This window comes from Anas acuta, chromosome 3 (assembly GCF_963932015.1).
Source record: "Anas acuta chromosome 3, bAnaAcu1.1, whole genome shotgun sequence".
NCBI lineage: Eukaryota > Metazoa > Chordata > Aves > Anseriformes > Anatidae > Anas > Anas acuta.
In genome coordinates this window covers 35953438-35976932 of record NC_088981.1, presented here as the reverse complement: position 1 = coordinate 35976932, position 23495 = coordinate 35953438, and the positions used below count along the sequence as shown (strand labels likewise).

General features: G+C 44.9%; 1 protein-coding gene across 2 annotated transcripts; it reads left to right on the top strand.

The window, feature by feature from the left end:
* The first annotated feature begins 50 nt into the window (after window positions 1-50).
* On the top strand, window positions 51-23495 carry SUPT7L (SPT7 like, STAGA complex subunit gamma). 2 transcript variants are annotated; one of them, XM_068676611.1, is made up of 4 exons: window positions 51-894; window positions 7377-7701; window positions 14173-14410; window positions 18258-23495. In XM_068676611.1, the coding sequence occupies exons 1-4, from the start codon at window positions 482-484 to the stop codon at window positions 18518-18520; spliced, it is 1239 nt and encodes a 412-aa protein (XP_068532712.1). In that variant the 5' UTR covers window positions 51-481; the 3' UTR covers window positions 18521-23495. The 2 variants fall into 2 exon arrangements, with proteins under 2 accessions (XP_068532712.1, XP_068532711.1); XM_068676610.1 differs by having other exon boundaries at window positions 14173-14416.

Genomic DNA, 23495 nt, shown 5'->3' with positions numbered 1-23495 from the left:
GCTGCGAGCCGGGAGCCCGGAGCCCGGCGCTCTCCTTCCCCCCGGGGGAGCCGCTTGAGGAGCGGACCGGTGCCGAGTTCCGGCGGCGGAGCAGCTCTTGCGGCCTCCCCTGCCCTCTTCCTTCCCCTTCCCGTCCCCTTTTCCTGCTTTTTCCCCCTTCCCGTGGCCCTGCCTGGCTCAGGGCCGCTGGGGGCTTCCCACCGCCTCGCAGCCGCTTTGCTCTCTTCTCCCCCCCACCTCCTTCAGGGGAAGCGGCTGGGTGGGCTGTTAGGGGAGCGCTGTGCCCCGATGCCACCCTAAAAGCTGCACTTCTGGCTGTGACACTGAACATCTTGTTGCCATTCCCATCTTGCTTTATGCCAAGCACCAGCCCAGCTCCGGTTAACCCTGCTGCCCAAAGCCTGGAGCACCCCTCTGCCTGCTGACAGTGTTTGGGAGCCTTTCCCCCAGGTGCTGAGGACGGGACGTTGCCTACCTAAAAATGCTGCGGTACTGGGGTGAGATCCCCGTTTCGTCCAGCCAGGCCAACCGCAGCTCCTTCGACCTGCTTCAGCGCGAGTTTCGCACCGTGGAAGTCCAGGACCCGCCGCTGCACCAGCCCTCCGCCAACAAGCCCCGGCCCACCACCATGCTGGACATCCCCTCCGAGCCCTGCAGCCTCACCATCCACACCATCCAGCTCATCCAGCACAACCGGCGGCTGCGCGGCCTCATCGCCATGGCCCAGGCTCAAAACCAGCAGCAGGCGGAGGGCATCAAGACCGAAGACACCGAGCCTCTGCCCTCTTGCCCGGCCTCCCCACCTCTCCCCGATGACCTGCTTCCTCTGGACAGCAAAACCCCCAAAATGCCGTTTCAGCTGAGGCACAGTGACCCAGAGAGTGACTTTTACAGGTGTGTTGGTTGGTATTTCTTTGGGTTAGCTCGTGGCTGCGGCAAAGCTGAGTGTTTTTAAATATAGACGTGGTTTTGTCGATTCCCTTAGGCCAAAGGTCAAGCAGTTGTGTGTACATAAAGAGTAAAATAAGCTTAAGAGCTGAAAGGTTGAGAATTCTGCTGTGCCCATAACATGCGAGGTGTTTAAAACAAATGTGCCTTTGTTTTCTGTCTATAAAATGTGGATGTGCAGTGCTGATTCCTGTCTTGCTAGCACTTGTTGGCCCACTGGTTGCAGGTTCTAGTAACTTCAGTAACTAATATTTGTAATATTTCAGTGGCCAAAGATCTGCAATGTAGCAAGCCACCACATTTCACCCTGTTTGTCAGTATTTGGTAGTGTGGTCGGATCTGGCAGTGAGTGTTGATGAAGGGAAATCCTCTCTCCAATGCTGGCTCCACCAGCTGAGGGCTGGAGAAGATGGAAATGAAGGTTGTGTTGCTTCTACCTCTGCAGTCAGTCTTTGATTGACTACTACTGCCAGCTCCTCCCCATCTGCCCCTCTGGCGAGCACTGACTTCACAAAGATGCGCTGCATTTCTTGCAGGATCTCATGGTACTTTGTAGGCTTAGCATTGAAATTCAGGGATTAATCCTCAGTGTTTTTAGATCAAAGACTGCTTCAGTGATCATGAAGTAGGAGAGAACACATTTTATTTCTTCAAATGGGAGAAAATCTGCAGCAGTAAAACATTTTATCAGTTAAATGCCTCAGAGCTTCAATGGCCTGAGGTAGCATAAAGCGCACTTTACAATAAAGTGTCTGTTTTGGTAGCAGCAAGATTTAGTGCTGGTTTTGGAGGAACACCCTCGTCCTTCTGGGATGAATAAAGTAATTTGCCAAAAGGGGTGAAGGGAAATCCAGTCCTGTGAGTAAACGTCTGAGCCCTGTGACTCCTGCTCTTCCTGGGACTGTGGTTTGTAGGACTGAGGCAGCCATGTGTACCTGTCCTCCCTGGTGGTTTCAGCTTAACTTTAATTTTCTATGGCCTTGACCTTGTTCTGCGGGCTGCTGTCTTTTTGCTGTCCCTTCGAAAGTTTATGAAGTGCGAGTAAAGAAATGTAATTTAACAGTCAACCACATGGGGGAGTTTAAGGACTAGATTGTGAAAGCTTGATAGACAATTTCAAAACAAAATGTTTTGTTGCTGACAGGGTGGATTTATAATGGGCCATGGTATAGACTAGAACTTAATAGTGTGCTTGCTAAACCAAACACACTTATGGTTTTCCAGGAGGCAAGCTTTTAGATCGCAGTTGCATGTTTGTTCTTAACTGTTTTTAGACACTTTGATAAAGTAAGAATAGCACTTACTGCTTTATTTTACTGCTATAACTGTAAGATCTGTTAGTGCTTAGCCTTAGTGTTTAAAACGATTTGGGGAAGACTATTCTTCCCCTTAATAAAACATGATATTACTTAGTTTTATTCTGCCTTCTTGTGTGTGATTGTCAGAGTTACAGAGTTAGTGTTAGACTAAATGCACATTTTAATTCTGTTTTCTATGGCAGTAACGTGGGGCTCAGAAGCAGCACGCAGGTATATTTGAACATCGGAAGAAAGGAAGATAGGAGTTGCCAGTCCAAATTAGACCACAAGTTTCTTTAAAATAGCCATGTCCTCTTTTGTTTCCCTGTTATTCATTTTTGTCCTTTGACCCCACAGCCTTGTCTCTCTTTTTTGGCAGTACCTCCTGCCCCGCCCTATACCGTAATCCCTGCTTCCCAAACCCTTTTTAGATGTAAAGGAGGCAGAACCTAATTTACTGCTATTTTTCAGTTGTTCTGGTCTTCTCAACCTCCCAGAAATCTGTACCAGCAACAGATTTAATTAAGACACTGTTCCTTTTGTGCATTTTTCCAGGCTGTTGATAAATGTATGGGGGGTGGGGGGGCACTAAACCTTGACTGTGACACAGATCCCTGAGGAAAGTCCTTGGCTTCACAGTGGAGATCTGGTATGTACTTGCCTGTTGATGGCTTTGGAGGGCTCTAGCAGGCTTGTGAAGCAGGTTTTCTATTTACAGAGCCTGTCTTGACTTGTCCTGAGTGTATCATCTTTACCCATGTGTCCTTGAATTCTGTTCTTATCATTTCTCTGAATTTCTCTGATGTGCCAGGATATATCGGTTTTTCCTGCCTGTAGTTCTTCAAATCTTTTCTGAAGCTATTGAAAGAAAATGTTTTCACATTTTCTACCTTCTGGTCCTCATGGGCCAGAGCAGTTTAAAGCACGAAGTGACTCACCACAGCCATTCAGATATTTCATCCTTGAATTCCTTTAGTGTTCCTGAGTGAATTGCCATCTGGTCCTGGTGATTTGCAACTGTTGATGTTACAATTCTTGGAGTACACAGTAGGGGATTAACGTTTGATTTTTGGCTGGTTTAGAAACAGAAGGTAAACTTGAAGCATAATTGATGAGGAATGAGTAACTGTAAACTTGCAACCACCATTTCATCAGGGAACTTTTACCATAATATGGCTGCCAGCTCTTCCTTCTTCAGTGTTCAGCTTCCCCCTAACAGCATGGATCCATTGTCAGAAGAAACCTACCGATTATGTGGCTCTCCAGATGTTGTGTGTTTTTTGTGTATGTGAGTGGTTTCCTAACAGATTTCTCTGTTACTCTTTCATTTGTGTTGCTGACCACATCATGTGCGTGCTTTGTATTGAAAGGTTATCTGCAGATCAAATTGGGATGTCACAGTGGGAAGACAGCTCATGGCAGAAGGTCTGCTAGTTAAATTTCTGTGCAGAAGTAGGGAGGTTGGTGGGATAGCAGGGCAAGTGTGGAGAAGGATTTGGAGCAGTGGAAATCAGAGCAGGCAGAACATGCTTATCCTGCTGGACAAAGCACTTCAGCTTAGCTCCTGAAGTGTTTGGTGTTCTGCATTGTCCCACTGGGACTACTTATCTTCCAAATGTTACCTGTTATCTGTTGGTATTATCTATTGAGCAGTTTGTTTGTCCCTGTGCATCCTTCTGTAGACATAGCTGGGATATTTGAAAAGAGGCTTATTCAGGATGAGGTGGAAAGAGGCCCTTTTCCAAAAGGAGATTTATTTTTCATTTTGAGTTGGTGTGCTCCGTTCTCTATGCTCTCTGACAAGTATGATCTTGTTTTTCCAATCTTCTTTATTTTGTATCGGGGAAAGGTGGCTGTGAAGTAACCGTGGTGCACCTCATTTGGTAGAAATTCAACTCCACGATGCAGTGTTTCCTAAAACTGATGGGTTTGTAGGAAAAACAACCCCTCCCTCCATCTGCTGCTGGCTTATGCTCACCTGGGAGGGAGCAGAGCACTTCAGGCAGACCTCAGCTGTTGATCTTTGCATTGACTTAGCCCAAACGCTTTCCCCTAACGGTGTTTGCACAGCAAATGGACCGTGAGCTCCTTTTCTGTATGCAAAAGGACTTTACAGGGGATGAGCTTGGGTGAGGGGATTGTAGTGCCTTTGGGGAGTGGCCTTGTGTTGTATTAGCTGGCTGAAAACTGAGTGTCTGTGTGAAGTTTCATACTACAGCCTCTGTATGATCACCTCCAAGTCAGACTTAACTGAGTTTTGCCTCTGGAGACAGAATTTTGGGGTTTAAAGCGCTCTTGTTTACTTGCAGCTACGTGACATTGGTAATACAGGCTTGGTTTTGGTTTTGGAAAGCAGAGGGTGTCATTCTGAGTGATGGTATCAGAAGGGTGCTTTTGGAGGTGCTGGGCATCGGGGTGAGGTCTGAGAGCAAGGCTCTTCACCTGTGACAATCTGGGAAAAGAAGTGTGCTGGTGCTTTTGGAGAAGGCTTGCCACTAGTCAGCTCCTCTCAACTTAAACGTGCCTGTTTCTGTTTATTTGCAACCTTATCAGGCGGCACCTGAAAGTTAAAGGAGATGAAGCAAAAATCATTTCTCATTTGTTGCTTTCCATTAACATCTATAGCAATATTTTAATTTTTCCTGTCTAATCAGGATTTTAATCATCTTCCTCTATTGTTTATCGTGGGAAAAGAGAAATCAAGGGAAGAAAGAACAAGAAAAACAAAATAAAATTGATTGACCTCACCAAAAACAAGAGGTAGGGAGTTGGATTTGAGTAGAGCACCTGAAATTTCTTTTCTCTCTGTAATTGATTAGATTTCAAGTTGATTATATCCCTTTCAGCATAGTGACCTAGCTGCATTTTAATGCTGGCAATTAGTTTCTTTTCCTTTAGGAGTTTAAAAGAGAGATGACATTCTGCGCCGCTTCTGAGCAGCGAAATGCGTTGCTAAATGATCGTCCTCCACTTCAGACGTGGCTGAGTGTCCTGCTTGGGTTTGCCAAATTCAGTGTCTAGTTCAAGTTTGCCCGTAGTGTTTTGTGTGACTGGCAGGCGGTCGATAATGGCTCTTTATTTCTGTCTGTATTAATGATAATCTGGTCTTCAGTGGTCTTGGTAGCATAAGCTGCTCTCAGCTAATGGCTAGTGGACAGCTAGGCTCATCCCTTGTGTTTAAAAACCAAAACTTTCCAGTTCTTAAGCATAAATGTTGATGGTTGTTTTCTGGTTGTTTTGTGTGATTTATTTTTTTTTCCCCTCTGTTGTGACCTCCTTGTCCCAGTGCTGTGTGAGACATATGGCTCCTTGTGAGCTGCAGAAATCTGTCCCTGGGAGGTGGAGGGGAAAGTTAGGGAGATGGAAAAACAGCGTGGATGACGCTTGGTTTATAAGGGAACTGGTGATCTTGTAATTCATTTTGTCAGGGTACCAGCTGTCTTCTTTCCATGGTAGTCATGTAATTGAGTAGGAATGGGGATGCGAGCTGTTCTCCTCCAGCAAGTAATAACTGGGATGAATCCATGACTGGGATGCACACGCTGTTCTTTGTACCCACTTAGTAACAGTGTCATCTGCACCTCTCAATACAGTGTGATTTCCATCCCTCTGCCCCTTTCCTTCAATAAGCAGAAAGTGCTGAGCTGAGCTGGTGCTCTTGAAAGTGAAGCTCTGGGATTTTGGTCCCGATGGCTCCAAGTTTAACCTCCCATTTTCACTCCTCTGAAATGATACCTTTTTTACTCCTGTGTTTCAGTGGTTTTCTATAGGTCAGCTCTGAGGATAAGAGGGAGCTGAAGCTCTGTGACCCAGCGGCTCAGCGAGGCTGAAGGGCACCCAATGCACCTGTTGGAGAAGCAGAGCAGTGAGAATTTTGCTGAGGCCAGTGCTGCCCTCCGTGCAAGTCACCAGTGCTGTCTGTGTGCTGTTTAATCAGGCTGTGGTACTGAGAAGTTTGTGCAGTGTTAGGCAAATAGTGTACTGCGAAGTCTCAGGGTGGGCTGGATCAGATGTTGGAAGAAATTGATCAGAAACAAATGAAGGGTGAAATTGTTAGCTTTCTTCAACTTATTGATGCTGAGTGGAGTGGAAAAAAGTGACAAAATACCATACTTAGTAAAAAGGAGACTTGATTTTTTGACATCAGCATCTGAAGATGGTGTTACTGTTACAGGCAAGTAAATCATGTGTGTTTAATCGTAGGTCTGGAAATCTGGTGGAAGTATACTTACATTTCTTGTTAAACTGTCTTGCCTCCTTTTTTCTTCTATGTGGAATTTGTTAACTCGTCTTGATGAAAAGTTTGCTTGCCTGACTGTAACTGAGTGAGGTTTGAAATGCTCGTGCCAGCTGTTCTGTCCTGCATTATCACTTTTTCCCTCCTAGCAGCACAGAGAAGAGGGGCCTCAAGCCCAAGGGCAGGGAGTGCTGCTCTAAGGCAGGACCTCTCCAGGCTTCCCCAAGGCTTTGTGTTCACTTCTCCTGTTACCTACAGGGTCCTGCTTTCAGCTTCAGGCTTCGTGACTATGAGAACTAAGGGTAGGGAAATGGTCATAATGGCTACAGCGTAGCTTGATGAAGTGTGGGTGAAGATGTGTATGCCATGTCTTGCTTTTTGTGTGTCCTTTGCATTATAAATTCAGATCTTGTCTATCCCAGAAGCCTTTGTATCTGACTGTTAGGCCTATGACATCAGAGATAACAAGGAAGAGAAATGTAATTAACTGAGAGGGGAAATGATTTGCATTCATGTTATTTAAAGTGCCTTTTTTTTTTTTGTTTGTGTCAAGGACCCATTTAATTCACATCTCCAGGAGAAAAGCTCTTGGGTGGGAAGGGAATTGCTTGAAGGTTCAAAAGATTTGCATCCCGTATTGATGAATCACCCAAGGATTCCTGTGGTGTTAGAAGTGAAAATGAGACTCAGCAGTGCTGATTTTGAGGGAGGGGGAAGAAGGGAAAGCAGATAAACCCACAGTAGGTAGGGTTCACGTGTAACGGGGGAGCTGTGGTGAAGCCCAGCCAAGTTGCTTTCCCTTTGTAGAGCACATTAATCCTGGCAGTATCTCTTGAATGGTATACTCAGTTTGGTTTTGGAGGTGTGCTATTTTTCTCCTTTTTGCCTTTCAGAGGAAAAGGGGAGCCCGTGACCGAGCTGAGCTGGTCCTCCTGCCGGCAGCTCCTCTACCAGTCCATGGCCACCATCCTGGCTCACACAGGCTTTGAGTGTGCCAATGAGAGTGTCCTGGAGACCCTGACAGACATCGCCCACGAGTACTGCTTGAAGTTCACCAAGCTGCTGCGCTTTGCTGTGGATCGGGAAGCCCGACTCGGGCACACACCATTCCCAGACGTCATGGAGCAGGTCTTCCACGAAGTGGGCATTGGCAGCGTGCTCTCGCTGCAGAAGTTCTGGCAGCACCGCATTAAGGATTACCACAGCTACATGCTTCAGGTGAGGAGACTGGTAGGGAGCTGGCAGCACTAAGAAATGTAATAATGAAATAATTGCTTATTCCTGTAGCAACAATGAGGTGAAATCATATGAGAAACCCTCTTGGGTCATCAAGGAAGAGGGAAACGAGATGTTTTTTTGGCAGATATGAATGGAACACACAGGCTAAGAGTGCTGTGCTGATGGTTTGGGTTTAAGAGGAGGCCCCCAGCTCCTGAATGGCACAGAGTAAAATATCAAGTAGAAATAAAGTCAATAGTGACTGAATTTTCTGCTTTAACAGGATATTTGTCTGCTTACCATTTCATAAAACAAGTAAGCAGACAGAAATTGCTTAGGGGCACAGTGACTTGTGTTGGCTTTAAGTTAAGGGTAGCACACTTAAGTGGTAAGAGCGCAGGGTAGTACTGCACCGATCTGAGATGTTGAACACGCACTGCCTTCTACTCTAGAGGGCACTACTTCTGTGGAGAAAGGAGAGGAACTGTTAAATCCCCTAGTTTTTCTTGGTCTGGGTATTCTGTGAACTTAAATGTGCATTTTATTTGATCGATAGACTTGCAGAAGTGCAGGGACTTGATGTGCGAATTTTATTGCTATTCATCAAGAAACAAGATTTGGATCAAGTAGGTAGCCCGAGACCAAAGGCAAAACCTGCCATGCCTAATCTTTCCCTTCCTTGTCATGTTATCTGAGAGTACCAGTTGATTCATCATAGGGCAGCTCCTTTGTGCTCCTTCTTTTCCCAGGGTTGGCACCTTGTGGCTTACAGAGGTAGTATAAATCAGACACCTGTAAGCGCATGTAGTATGGAAATTGTGACGGCCTCTTGAGGTTTGTGCATAGAAATAACATCATCAAGCTCTGGCCTTGTTAAAAAACATTTTTGTTCAAAAGGACTGATTGCATTAATTTAAATATACTCTCCTGTTAGAGGATTTTTTTTCCAGTTTGAAAGGTTATAAAGCACTGAATGTAGTTAACAGTTGTATCCTGATACCCAGGCGTTGTCTCCTTCTGGAATTTGGGCTGTCTGTATCATTTTGCTGATGCAATTCACTCTCATCTTGCAGATGGTCATTGTCTTATTTGTTCTGTTCTTCATGCAGGGCTGAGGTTCAGAGTAGCCTCTGTGTTTGGAAGTGTGTCTAGAAGGGGGGAAATAGGCTTTGCTATTCTTTTTTCTTTCTTGCTTCTGCTATTTAAAAAAAAATGCCTTGGGCTTTTTTTCAGCTCAGTTCACTTAATGTCGGGATTCAGAGGTACAAACAAGTACCTGTTAAAGGCAGACTAAACCTGAAAAATCTTAATTTACTTGGTTAGAGTTATGTTTCTAGAAGCAAAAAGATTGTTCCGAATCTCATTCCTGCGTTTGTTTCGCTTGTCTGACTGGAGGAAACTGCGTTTTTTGCCGGGCGCGGTGGCGCACGCCTGTAGTCCCAGCTGCTCGGGAGGCTGAGCCCGCCGGATCGCTTGAGCCCAGGAGTTCTGGGCTGCAGTGCGCTATGCCGAGCGGGCGTCCGCGCTAAGGCCGGCATCAATATGGTGAGCCCCGGGGAGCCGGGGCACACCAGGTTGTCTAAGGAGGGGTGAACCGGCCCAGGTCGGAAACGAAGAAAGTCTCTCCTCTTCCTTACAGGCCTGCGTCTCAACTGTGGAGAAACTTTCTGAAAAGGTTCACCAACTTGAAGAGAATCTATTGTCCTCCCCACCTGAACCAACCAGTGTCCACCGACCAAAAGAGAACACCTGGGAGAAAATTTCTGAAAAGGTTCACCAACTTGAAGAGAGATTATTCTCCTCCGCACCTGTACAAAGCAGTGTCTCAGCTGTCAGGGGTAGGCGTTCACCCACACAAGGAAGACGATATGGTGGGTACTCACCCCGTGCCACCCTGTGGTTTTACTTACGAGACCATGGAGAGGACATGAGAAAATGGGATGGAAAATCTACCGCGACCCTAGAGGCACGGGTATGTGAGTTGCAAAAGAAAACAATCAGGAAAAAAGGATTCTCTGAAAAGTTTGCTGCTCCAACTTCCAGCAGACAGTCCTTCAAACACAGAAACGAAGAAGATTCTGACCAGGATTAGGGGGGCCCTGCCTCCAGTCAGGGGGAGGAAAGGGACAATCGAGTTTATTGGACTGTGTGGATTCGATGGCCTGGCACATCACGCGCACAGAAGTATAAGGCTTTAGTAGACACCGGTGCACAATGTACTATAATGCCATCGAGCTATAAAGGACCAGAGCCCATCTATATTTGTGGAGTGACAGGAGGATCTCAGCAGTTGACTGTATTGGAGGCTGAAGTGAGTCTGACTGGGAATGAGTGGGAAAAGCACCGCATTGTGACTGGCCCGGATGCTCCATGTATCCTTGGCATAGACTATCTTAGAAGAGGATATTGCAAGGACCCAAAAGGGTTCCGGTGGGCTTTTGGTATAGCTGCTTTAGAGACAGAGGGCATTAAACAATTATCTACCTTGCCTGGTCTCTCAGAGGACCCCTCTGTTGTGGGGTTGCTGAGGGTCGAAGAACAGCAAGTGCCAATCACTACCACAACTGTGCACCGGCGGCAATATCGCACTAACCGAGACTCCCTGATCCCCATCCATAAGCTAATTCGTCAATTGGAGAGCCAAGGAGTGATCAGCAAGACCCATTCACCTTTCAATAGTCCCATATGGCCAGTGAGAAAGTCTAATGGCGAGTGGAGACTAACAGTGGACTATCGCGGCCTGAACGAAGTCATGCCACCACTGAGTGCTGCAGTGCCGGACATGCTGGAACTTCAGTATGAACTTGAATCGAAGGCAGCCAAGTGGTACACCACAATTGATATCGCTAATGCATTTTTCTCCATCCATCTAGCAGCAGAGTGCAGGCCACAATTTGCCTTCACTTGGAGGGGAGTCCAATATACTTGGAATAGGCTGCCCCAGGGGTGGAAACACAGCCCTACCATTTGCCATGGGCTGATCCAGTCTGCGCTAGAGCAGGGGGAAGCTCCTGAACACCTGCAGTACATCGATGACATTATTGTGTGGGGTGACACAGCAGAGGAAGTTTTCGAGAAAGGGAAGAAAATAGTCCAAATCCTTCTGAAAGCCGGTTTTGCCATAAAACAAAATAAAGTCAAAGGACCTGCACGAGAGATCCAGTTTTTAGGAATAAAATGGCAAGATGGACGTCGTCAAATCCCAATGGATGTGATCAACAAAATAACAGCTATGTCTCCACCAACTAACAAAAAAGAAACACAGACTTTCCTAGGTGTTGTGGGGTTTTGGAGAATGCACATCCCAAATTACAGTCTGATTGTAAACCCACTCTACCAAGTAACCCGTAAGAAGAATGAATTTGAATGGGGCCCTGAACAACGACAAGCCTTTGAACAAATCAAGCAGGAAATAGTCCATGCAGTAGCCCTTGGGCCAGTTCGAACAGGACCAGATGTAAAGAATGTGCTCTACACTGCAGCCGGGGAGAACGGCCCCACCTGGAGCCTCTGGCAGAAAGAACCTGGGGAAACTCGAGGTCGGCCCCTGGGGTTTTGGAGTCGGGGATACAGAGGATCTGAGGCCCGCTATACTCCAACTGAAAAGGAGATATTGGCAGCATATGAAGGAGTTCGATCTGCTTCGGAGGTGGTCGGTACTGAAGCGCAGCTCCTCCTAGCACCCCGATTGCCGGTACTAGGCTGGATGTTCAAGGGAAGGGTCCCCTCTACGCATCATGCAACTGATGCTACATGGAGCAAGTGGGTTGCACTGATTACTCAGCGGGCTCGAATAGGAAACCCCAGTCGCCCAGGAATATTGGAAGTGATCATGGACTGGCCAGAAGGCAAATACTTTGGGATATCATCAGAGGAGGAGGTGGGTCGTGCTGAAGAAGCCCCACTGTACAACCAGTTGCCAGAGAATGAAAAGAAATATGCCCTGTTCACTGATGGGTCCTGTCGTATTGTGGGGAAGCATCGGAGATGGAAGGCTGCTGTATGGAGTCCTACGCGACGAGTTGCAGAAGCTGCTGAGGGAGAAGGTGAATCGAGTCAGTTTGCAGAAGTGAAAGCCATTCAGCTGGCTTTAGACATTGCTGAACGAGAAAAATGGCCAGTTCTCTATCTCTACACCGATTCATGGATGGTAGCAAATGCCCTGTGGGGATGGTTACAACAATGGAAGCAAAACAACTGGCAGCGTAGGGGCAAACCCATCTGGGCTGCTGCATTGTGGCAAGATATTGCTGCTCGGGTAGAGAACCTGGCTGTGAAAGTACGCCACATAGATGCTCATGTGCCCAAGAATCGGGCTACTGAAGAACATCAAAACAACCAGCAGGTGGATCAGGCTGCTAAGATTGAAATAGCTCAGGTGGACCTGGATTGGCAGCATAAAGGTGAATTATTTATAGCCCAATGGGCCCATGACACCTCAGACCATCAAGGTAGAGACGCAACATACAGATGGGCTCGTGATCGAGGGGTGGACTTGACCATGGACGCTATAGCACAGGTTATTCATGACTGTGAAACATGTGCTGCAATCAAGCAAGCCAAACGGTCAAAGCCTCTTTGGTATGGAGGACGATGGCTGAAATATAAATATGGAGAGGCCTGGCAGATTGATTACATCACACTCCCTCAAACTCGCAATGGCAAGCGCCACGTACTTACAATGGTGGAAGCAACCACCGGATGGCTGGAAACATATCCAGTGCCTCATGCCACCGCCCGGAACACCATCCTGGGCCTTGAAAAGCAAGTCCTATGGCGACATGGCACCCCAGAAAGAATAGAATCAGACAATGGGACTCACTTCCGAAACAACCTTATAGACACTTGGGCCAAAGAACATGGTATTGAATGGGTGTATCACATCCCCTATCATGCACCAGCCTCCGGGAAAGTTGAACGATACAATGGCCTGTTAAAGACTACCTTGAAAGCAATGGGCGCTGGGACGTTCAAAAACTGGGATACACATTTGGCAAAGGCCACCTGGTTAGTCAATACTAGGGGATCTACCAACCGAGCTGGACCTGCCCAATCAAACCTGTTACGTACTGTAGATGGGGATAAAGTTCCTGTAGTGCATGTAAAAAATATGCTGGGTAAAACAGTCTGGGCTACTCCTGCCTCAGGAAAAGGCAAACCTATTCGTGGAATTGTTTTCGCTCAGGGACCTGGATACACTTGGTGGGTGATGCAAAAGAACGGAGAGGTGCGGTGTGTACCTCAAGGAGATTTAATACTGGGTGAGAATAGCCCATGAACTGAATTGTACCATGTTAATTAGTATATTACACTGTATGTTATCGCTACCATGATTACTATAGGTGACTAATTAGAATGTATGGAAAAGAGTGTAACCTGAGCATGACATAAATGGTATGGAATAAGGGGTGGATAGATGTCCTGGTTTCAGTTAGCACAGAATTAATTTTCTTCCTAGTAGCTGGTGGAATGCTGTGTTTTGGCTTAGGATGAGAAGAGTGCTGATAACACCCCGATGCTTTAATTGTTGCAGAGCAGTGCTTATACTAAGCCAAGGACATCTCAGCCTTTTGCTCTGTCCTGCCAACGGGCAGGCTGGGGGTGCAGTAAGAGCTGGGAGGGGACAGACCCAGGACAGGTGACCCAAACTAGCCAAAGGGGTATTCCATACCATCTGACGTCATGCTAAACAATATATAGGGGTGGCTAGCCGGGGGGAGGGGGCCGGACTGCTCGGGGTTAGGCTGGGCGTCGGTCAGCGAGTGGTGAGCAATTGCATTGTGCATCACTTGTTTGTACATATTATTATTATTTCCCTATTATCACCATATTATTATTATTGTTATTATTATTTTGTTATTATTATTTTCCTGTCTTATTAAACTGTCTTTATCTCAACTCACGGGCTTCACTTTCCATTTCTCTCCCCTGTCCCAGAGAGGGAGGGGGGAGGGTGAGCGAACGGCTGCGTGGTGTTTAGCTGCCGGCCGGGTTAAACCACGACAGACTGTGACAGAAGGTAACTGGCCTTTGCTAGCAGTAACTAACTACAGAAGCTAAGGAATATCTGATCTGCTTGTTTATTAGTGCTGGAGTAAAATTTAGTACTGATGGACAGGGGGAGGTCTTACAGGTAAAATCAAAGAGTAAGGCTGAGGTACTTTGCTCTTGCTTTTTTCTCCAGTTAAATTTCTGGGCCTCATTTCTGTCTGTGGAATAAATCTGCACATATTTATCAAGCAGATGTGTTAAGGAATTCAAGCTCTTATTAAAGCCCCTTGATAAAGGATAGAAGGTGTTCTTGAAGGGGGAGAAAATCTTTTTTGTGCAGCTAAGTGTGTAGTTGTTCAGTCAGGTCAGGCATTAATAATACTCTGTGAGGAGTGCACACTGCAATGTAATTGTCATCAGAGTCTCTGAAGTCACTGTGACCTTTCTTGCCTCTTTTTCATCTCCACTGATCTTTAACAGGTTAGCAAGCAGCTCTCTGAAGAGTATGAAAAGATTGTCAACCCTGAAAAGGCAGCAGAAGACACAAAGCCAGTGAAGATTAAGGAGGAACCCGTTAGCGATATCACTTTCCCCGTAAGTGAGGAGCTGGAAGGAGATCTGGCTTCTGGTGACCAGTCTCTGCCAGTTGGAGTCCTTGGAGCTCAAAGTGAGCGATTCTCTGCAAACTTGGAGGTAGAAGCTTCCCCACAAACTTCAGGTAGAGGTTTGTTGCTACAGCTCATCTGTTTCATATGATCCTGTTTCTGTTTTTAATAGCAGATTCAAAGGTGTGGAAGGGGAGGGAGAAGAAATTCTTCCTTTTCAGTGGTAGATTTATCTGGGGGAGAAATACTTGCTTACTTTCTAAACGCAAAAACAGTCAAATATATCAATTACGAGGATTTGCTAAGTTTTTACTCTGTTAATGGATCCTGCAGAATATGATGGTTTATATAACATTAATTTTGGTGGGACGGTGAATGTTCTTAGTTTTGTTATTGGTGTGAGAAAGCCTGTTTCTCTACAGTGATGTCCCAGGGGCTTTGTTGTTGTTTTGTGTTTGCTGCAAATATGAGTACTGGTGTCTTTCTTCCTGTCTGATGTAACAGACAAAAATAACCTTTGGATTTCTATATCAAAAGAAAACAGAGTTTTATCCTGAAAGTCTGCTGTAGTTAGCTGCTCCTATGGAAAGCTGTATGTTGGTGTTGAAGCACACTGTTGATGAGCATGGGACAAGCTGCTGTTGCTGCTGTTCCTTTTCTGAATCTATATGCAAGGTCTGTACTATTCAGTAGAACTAATTTTTATGGAAAGCAAAGTCGGCATTCTTTATTTTTTTTATAGAACCATTTGAACTCTTCCAGCCCCTGCAGTAATTAGTGTTTCACTTTAAAAACATGATTAAAAACAACCAAGTCTGTTCTCCTATGTATCTTTACTTATGCATTGTGTATTGAGGGGTGAGTGTACCTCTTAGTTTTTTTTTTAAATAGCATTTTGAGTTTAAAGAAAACAAACCCACACAAATCTATCTGTTGTATTTCTGGAAGCTCATATTGTTTTCCATTGTACCTCTGAAATGTAAAGTGCTGGCACTTTTGAGGGAGAGGGAATAATGGGCACTGGTGGCCCATCTGGGGTTGCAAGTGATTCATCTGGAAAGCTTGGTATTAGCATCTACCACTTGAGACCCAGAGGTTAGCAAGATAGCTGTATCCTAAACGCTTCTTGCCCATCTGATACCAAATTGATGTTTTCTAATTAAGGATACAAGTGCTCTGTTCGTCCCTGAAAATCTCTCTTCACTTCACAAGGGCCTTTGGAAATCTCTTCACTGTAAGAAGTCCCAGCCTAGAGCTGGGCAGGCTGGAGTGTGAAATATGAGGAGGGAGAGAAAGCTGCTGCAGTGAGGACACCAGCATCTCGGATGTACAAGCATGAGGCCTGTAAGGAGGGTGGCAGCACAGCAGTATCAGAGGGCCAAGCTGTCATAGCAGCCTTCCCTGTTGGGCATCTGTTCCTGCTGGTGCCAGAGGTTACAACTGTGGGCCAGCTGCTAATTGTAATGCAGCTGGGGAAGTAGAGGCAAAATTTGGCATTTTGTTCCTCCACCCAGCGGGATAACAACTCGAGGATTAGCTCATTTGTGAAGTACTTGGAGGCTGGAGTGCTTTGAAAATGAAATGTCCAGCATCTCTGCTTAAGTACTGCTGGTCATTAGGGACACTCAATGGCAGGAGATGGAGCTGAAAGGGATGAGGTTGAGCAATGAAGAGCAATTGATGAGAGAAAGCAACAGTGAGGTTAGTGAGCACCTTTGATTGTGTGGACTGGAGCTGCAACTCTGTGGAACTGATAGCATTTTAATGATGTGTCCTTGTTGTTGAGAGGAATACATTCCCTTGTAATTAACATAAAAGGGACTTTTCATTAAGGCAACTGGACATCAGCAAGTACTTCAATTCTGGCTTGTTATCTAACTGCTGAGCCGACGTGGGCTGTGTTGTCTGCTACTGCCACAAAGGTCTCCTAAGCCCTGCTTTGAGCTAAGCTGCTTCAGAAAGTTCCTGCCTCCTCCGTAAGGGAAAATTCACAGTACAAACGTGATGGGAGATTTCTTAGTGGAACTGCTGGTGATAAGGGACTATAGCTAGTGGCATGCTGGCAGTAGGGAGCAGTGGTAGGCTGGCTCAGTACAAGAGGCTTGGTTGTGCATTCAAACAGTTTGAGACACAAGGCTTAGAAAACTTACTAAAACCTGGCTTCTTAGTTTGTTTTATTTTCCATGTGAATTTAACCCCACGCTAGAGGGATCAGCTTTAAAAGCAAGAGAAGATTTCAGGCGTTGTTCAGATTTGGGCTCATTAGGCCCATGTCAGCAAGGGGCCCAATTAGTGTGTTTTTAATAGGATTTTTGTCTCTCTTAAAACTGTAAATAAGCAGAAATAATGCAATCTATAATTACTGCTCTTGGGGACAAAACATTTGCTGTGTTCAGAAAGTATGGTTTCATAATCTTGTACAGAAAATCCTTTATCTGCTCAGATTGCACACTAGTCCAAATGTGAAAAAAACAACAAACAAAACCCATTACACCTGTGTGGATTGGCAAATCTTACACTGTGGAATTAATTTAAAATGGGAAAGTTCCTTTTGTGTGTGTTTCTAGCCAGCTATGTGATAAAAACTTACAGTTGCTGCTGATCTGAGTTATATCTGAACAAGTTTTAGAGTAGTTAAATGTTTATGGCCTATATTTTGAACCCTTCTGATTTCTAAGAAGGCATTGGATTTGTTATTTGCAGTGAACATCCTCCCTCAGGTCTGTTACTCCTGGCTAGAAGCTAGGAGAAAAGAGCCACAAATGCCACAGTGAGCAGGGATTTGTTAGACTGCTAAGCCAACCGTCACAGGTGTCCTGAAAATGTTTGTTGTCCAAGATCTGAGAAGTCGTTATGGATTTTTTTACATTTATTGAATTTTACTATTTAAAATCCCACTGCCTATTCTGAGTTACACAATGCCAAGAAAGTATATAAACATTAAAATAGTGGAGTTGTATCTAAGCCATGTTACAACAATGTTGGTAGGATACATGCATGCAAAGAGAATAGGGAAGAGCAGATAAGGTGATGGTAGTGATCAAAGGAAGGTCATGCAAGTAACCTAGATAAAAAATTTGATTCTCTGTGTTTTAATTGAACTATTTTAATCATTTAAAAAAAATCCAGGTGATTCCCTGGACTCTAACCTCCTTCTTTAAAAAGGTCACCTGGGATTCACAGTCTGCTTGTTTCCAGACTACAGCCTCCTTGCCCCAGGTGCCCTAATACCCTTCCTCTGTTCCAGTATACTACAGCACAAACTATTCTTGTGGTTTGCTGTCCTCTGGTAATGGGCGGGGTGTCCTTCAGATTGAGCCAAGAGGGTTTCTTTCTGTTCTGCTGAAGGGTGGATGAGACCTCCAGGTACAAGGAGGAGGTAGGCTAGTGGCTGACTGCAGCTCTCTTATCCCCGTGTTTCAGTGCAGGAATCTGTGTTTGAGACTGTTCATCTACCTAGTCCTCTGCCCTCTCCCCTCCCCTGCAGAGCTAGCAGAAGTCCAGTGTGGTTGACAGCTGAAGGGAGACTGCCAAAGTTGCAGGGGATGACTTCTGGACTGCCTCCAAGTCCTGCTTGTACAGGGTCTAGCCCATGTGTTCGTGGCATGTTTGTTGAGATGCTCCTTCCTGGAGAGTGAAGGGAGCTCTGATTTCATGTTGTTTCTAAGTTGTTATTTCTCATAAAAAGAAATAAAATGGAGTACTATGAAAGGATAGCATTGGATTTGCTGTGAAAGCATAGCATCATATTTTTTAGAGCTGCAACTGCTGGGTTATTAAAAAAAAAAAAAAGCTGACTTTTATTTGTTTCACACTGCTTGGTATTTTCTTTTCCCCCAGCCTATTTCACTTGGAGCTTTGTTTTTACTGCTTTACCAGTGCTGCTGTCCCTTGCATCCACTTAGCATTTGTAATTTATCCTTTTACTCTGTTACTAATGCATGCTTTTCCTTTCTCTAGGGGCTGAGGTGAATGCTTCCCCTCTCTGGAACTTGTCACAGGTGAAAATGGAGCCACAGGAGAACGAAGAGGCCAATGTACATGGCCATGGGGTCCTAGGCAGTGATGTCTTTGAGGAACCTATGTCAGGCATGAGTGAAGCTGGGATGCCGCAGAGCCCCAATGGCTCAGAGAGCAGCTATGGTTCTCATTCTGCTGACAGTCTGATGGGATCCTCGCCTGTCTTCAACCAGCGCTGCAAGAAAAAGATGAAGAAGATGTGAAAAGGGGCCTTTTTATTTAGTCCCAGTGGATGTGAAATGAGCTAACAAAGTACTGTAGTGGCTATGATGTGTAAACAGGGCTGGCCCTGCTGTATGAGGGACCTTGCATAAAACTTTTATGAGAGGTTTGATGTGTACTGCACTTCTTAGCTGGCTTCTGTACTCCATCCTGGCTCATGAGGTTGAAGATCACCATATGTGTTTGCTGTCATAGCTTGTTGTGGCAGATTAATGAGGAAGTCACCAGTGGAAAGTAGCTGTGAGGAGATTTAAGTCACTGAATTGTTGAATAATTTGGGTTGGAGGAGCTTCTTGATGTTTTTGGTCCAGCCAAACCAAATAGAGCAGGTTGTTTGGGGCCTTGTCTAGTTGGTTTTGATTTTCCTCAAGGATGGCAAGACCAAACTTCTCTAGGCAACATTTTCCAGTATTTGACTACCCTCACAGGGGAAAAAATATATTACATCTAGCTGGAATGTTCAGTGATTGATCTTGTGGTCATTGCCACTTGTTCTGTCACTGTTCATCTGTGAGTGCAGTCTGTCTAATCTGTGCATTAAGTGGTTGTAAACAACAGCGAGGTCTCTTTCTAGCTTTCTCTGTTCTCATGTCTGAAGAAACCAAGCTCCCTCAGTCTCTCCTTGTCCTGTGCTAGAGTCCCCTACCCATCTTAGTGGCCTTCCTACAAAATTGCTGCAGTGCCCTTCCTGTAAGGGGGAGCACAAAAGTAGATGCAGTCCTCCTGATGCAGTCTCACAGGCACTGTGTAGGTAGAAATGCTTTCCCTCAATGTGCTGGTCACACACGCTAACTGTTGCAGGCAACAAGATCATCTAAAGTTGGGTAATTTCTCTGCCTGGGAAGCCTTCACTTGTGGTGACCTGGCAAAGATGCTGGAGGGTGGTCTCACAGTGCTGTCAGCTAGCTCCTTTAGTGCCTTCACATGCATCCTGTCTGCTCGCCTAGAGCTATGAACGTCCAGCTGGCTGAAGTTCTTGTTAACTCAGTCTTCCTCTACGTAGGTGGTGCTTTGCTCCCATGCACTCCTAATAGACCCAGGGACCTTGCAGGCCTGAGGGCAGACCTTCCACCTAAGTGAGAGCGTTGAGTGGTGGAGAGTATGTCAGCCTGAAAGTACAAAGCACTGCGTTTGTTACCAGGCGTCTGCACTGTTGGACAGCAAACCTGCATTTTCTTTAACCTTTCTTTTGCTTCCAGTGCACTTAGAAAAGCTATTCTTCACATTTCTTACCAGTATTGACTCCAGCTGAACCTTGGCTTTCCTAACTGTCTGTGCATGCCTGGGCTGTGTCTTTGTTTCCCCTCAGCCGGCCCATCCTCACCTCTACCACCGTGTATTTTTTCCTGTACATTTGAGCTCAGTCAGGATTTCCTTTATCATCTGTGCTGGCCTTCTGTCATGCCTGCTGTACTTTCTGCTCGTCAGAATGGACTGTTCTGCTACCTTCAGAAAGCGGTTTTTGAAGACTGTACTCTTGGCCACTTTGGGATGCCAGGGCTGTCCCTCATGAGCTCCTACAAAGATGTTTCTCAAATAAACCAAAATATGTTGTCCTGAAGGTCCAGAGCTCTACTCACCTTATACACATACCAAGATTGTAAATGCCATGATCCCATGTTTGCTGTAGGCAGTACCTTCACATTCTCCACCAATTCTTCCTTCTAACTAACAAGTCCAGCAGAGCTTTTTCCCTATTTGATTCCCTGATTGCTTAATCAGGGAAGTTGACAGCCAGCTGTTTAAGGCAGGATTTTCCACAGAGAGTGAAGCAGCGTTTATTGTTGGTATGAGCCAGTACTGGCAATGCAAGCTTTTCCTTCACTCTTATTAAATTGAGTGTAGGAACTTCAGGCCAGCTGAGGTTTCCTATTCAAAGTTGCTATCTTGACAACTTAGTCTGAAACAGAATCTATTTTGTTGTTTGCTTTTATGGCTCAGCTGACTGATGACAATTTTTTTGTTCTGCACAGTCCTCAGTTGATCAACTCAGTCTTTAACTTGATTCAGTGAGTATCTCTCAAAAAAGCTAGAATGAACGTGAATCAAGAGTGAACAGCCACTTAAACTGGCTTTATACCTGTAACCCATTGGGATGTCTGAGGGAGATTTACCAGACCTCCCATTTGTCCTTACAATTGCAAGTTTATCTTTTGAAAGAATGAGCTCCAGGCATAGTATTTCTTGTTTCTGTATAACACGCCTAGCCTTAATTCTTTTTTTTTCCTAACTGTATTTCTCTTCTATTTTATAGAAGTGGAAGACAAACATTAAATTCTTCGATGTCTAATAAGAATGTGTGACTACAGGCTTTTATGGACAGTGGAGTTAAAATTGCCCGTCAGAGTTTTAAAGGCTCCTCCTGGGAGGTAAATTGTAGCTATTTGAAGCCTAGTCAGTAGTTGAACAGAGGACCAGTGTATCAGGAAATCTCTATTTTGATTCCCTTTGAGTCACCATTAGGGAAGCTGCAATGTCCCTGTTTTCTCAGCTGTAAAAAGAATAATAGTATTTGCCTCTTAGATGTGTGCTGGAGACTTGTTTTCTTTAAAACAAAACAAAACCACTTTATTCCTTGAGAGAGTTTTGTGAGAGCTGTGAGCTCTCACAGGGGTCGGACTGTTGCTGGCTGGAATATGCTTTGATGGACGCTGAAATGTTAGTGACCTATGTGACACCAGTTGTAAGCAAAACTGCTTATCAGAAAGAAGTACAGCACAGTTGTACTATTCAACTGCCATGATACAAGGAAGGCATTTTGGGTGGTGCCCTTCCACCGAGCTTTAGATATCTGCATCTAGATTTGTTGCTCTGGGCCCCATCTGCAGCTAAAGTGGGATAATCACTTTTAGGAGAGCACCCATGTGACCCAGATGTAGAAGTCTAAAGGAGGTCAGATGAGTGGTGTTCTGCAAGTGTCTGGTTTTCCACTGTGTGCCAACAAAGTGAGTTCAACCTGACTACCTCAGCTGAAGACGTCCACACCATCAGTATCTTCATGAAGTGACCTGACTTTAGCTCTCCCTGTCTGGGAATCAGAGGAGACTTGGTCCTGCTGGGCAGTTGCTTTTTCTTCTACACGTTCAGTAGTGCTTGGTGTTGAAATTGCAGTACTGATCTAAAAGCAGCCTGCCTGTCTTACCTACAACAGCATATCCTATCCAGGGTTCTCCACTATATGCATGATGTGCTAGACCTGGGCCTCAGGTTCAGCCTGGTTTGGCTCCCGTGCCTGTCTTTCATACTGCATGAGAACACCTGTAAATTGGGCCTTGCAGCAGAGATGCTTTGCCCAGCTGTTGTAGTTAAATATTTTTGAGTCTGAGACATCTAAGCGAAGTCTCTTGCACCCTTTTCAGGAGCTAGAGGACAGAGTGGCTGCTGTCAGCATCACTTGCTCATTTGCAAGACTTCAGTTGGGCTAAAAATGAAAATCTGGTGCTCTCCAGGGCTTTAGTTAAACCTCTTAAGCCTCAGTCTTAAGTGCTTTCTTTATATTGCTCAAGTACAGGTGCTCTGTCTTACTTCTAATCGTGCTTTTGTATTTCACATCCCCTTTCCACACCCATCTTACCCTGTAACACACACTCTGCAACAAGCCAAGCCTGAGTGCTTCAAGTGTTTAAATACAGTGGAAATTCACCCTCTATTGATTCAGCTGCGTTGTTGCAATGTAAGAGAGATGTGTTATTGATTCTCTTTAGGATGCTTGTTTATGCAGAGATTAGAAATGCATCAGCATAGCTTGTACATTTAAAAAGTGATTGCAGAGTAAAATCTGTACCTCCTGTTCACCACTATGCTGTGTTGCTTCTGGCATTTGTATGCTGGACGCTTCCTTTTGTGCACGTGGAAGCTTTACCTTCTGGGTGAGCCCTTCCCTTCTGAACATTTGCAGGCCTTAGATTTACAGGGGTGTTCATCATGCGTGAAATAGTGAAATTTCAAATGTAGCTCACCAGCTCAGATACAGACCATGTGCTTTTCTGATGAATCAAATAAGATTTTACTAGGTGTTGATGCAGCCTTGGACAGCTAGCAAGAAGTTCATTGACCATGTAATCCCCAAATTTTAAGCCACACTGAGATTATGCAATGGTTTGGAATGAAGCTGTGCTCTCAGAGTTGTGTTTTTTTTTTCTGTTTCTGTGTAAAGTGCTCTGCTGCCACACCTGCTTCAGAAGTTTGTCATTTTGTTGGCTCTTTCATCTTTCTGCCTTCCCTTTCCAAAGGTACACAGATGGCAAATTGGAATATTGAGTGTTGACTGCATCCATGTCCAGTGGCATTGATGTCTTCAGGGGATTTATTTTGCCGTGATTTAAATTGTTGGTAACTGTGATATCAATTTAAAGAGCAAGATCTGTGAATTACTAGGCTTTTGAAGTATTTTGCATGGGAATGATACAGGATTATTGCAGATGAGAGAATGCTATATATCATATTCCTTTTTCCCTCTAGCAATACCTTTTCATTCCTTTTGAAGAGTTTTGCCTGGCATCCAGCAAAGTTCACTGTGTAAACATCAGTGTGACAACTCCAGTGTACACTTGTAAGTCAGACTGTGCTACCTAGCGATTTAATTCCAAGACCATCCATACTAATTTAAATATGCATAATGCTGTGCAGAAAAAGATGTTTCCTGCATAGAAATTCACAGCTGAAAAGGAAAATAGGAAAATAAGATTAGGTAGGGTAGGTGAGGCCAATCTGATTACGTGCTGAATTCTGAGACTGATGCACATGTTATGTGTGAAGGGTATTTTTTAAGTAAAATGTTTTTTGTACATGCATGTGAGTGAAATATGTAATTTTGCTTCTGTTTATAAGCAACAAAATTGCTGGGAAATATTTCTTTCTCATTTTTTTCTTTTCTTCCTTGCTCTCCTGGAGAGAGTTTCTTTGTAATTTTAAGAAAAAGTCTAAGAAATAAAAATTGTAGAGGTTTTGTGTGGA

What these genes read in the sequence shown, in the direction of transcription:
- SUPT7L (XM_068676610.1), top strand. Translation starts at nt 482, where the DNA reads ATGCTGCGGTACTGGGGTGAGATCCCCGTTTCGTCCAGCCAGGCCAAC. An exon ending in CCAGAGAGTGACTTTTACAG is followed by an intron (nt 895 to 7,376) that starts GTGTGTTGGTTG and finishes TTTGCCTTTCAG; the next exon opens with AGGAAAAGGGGAGCCCGTGA. An exon ending in ACCACAGCTACATGCTTCAG is followed by an intron (nt 7,702 to 14,172) that starts GTGAGGAGACTG and finishes GATCTTTAACAG; the next exon opens with GTTAGCAAGCAGCTCTCTGA.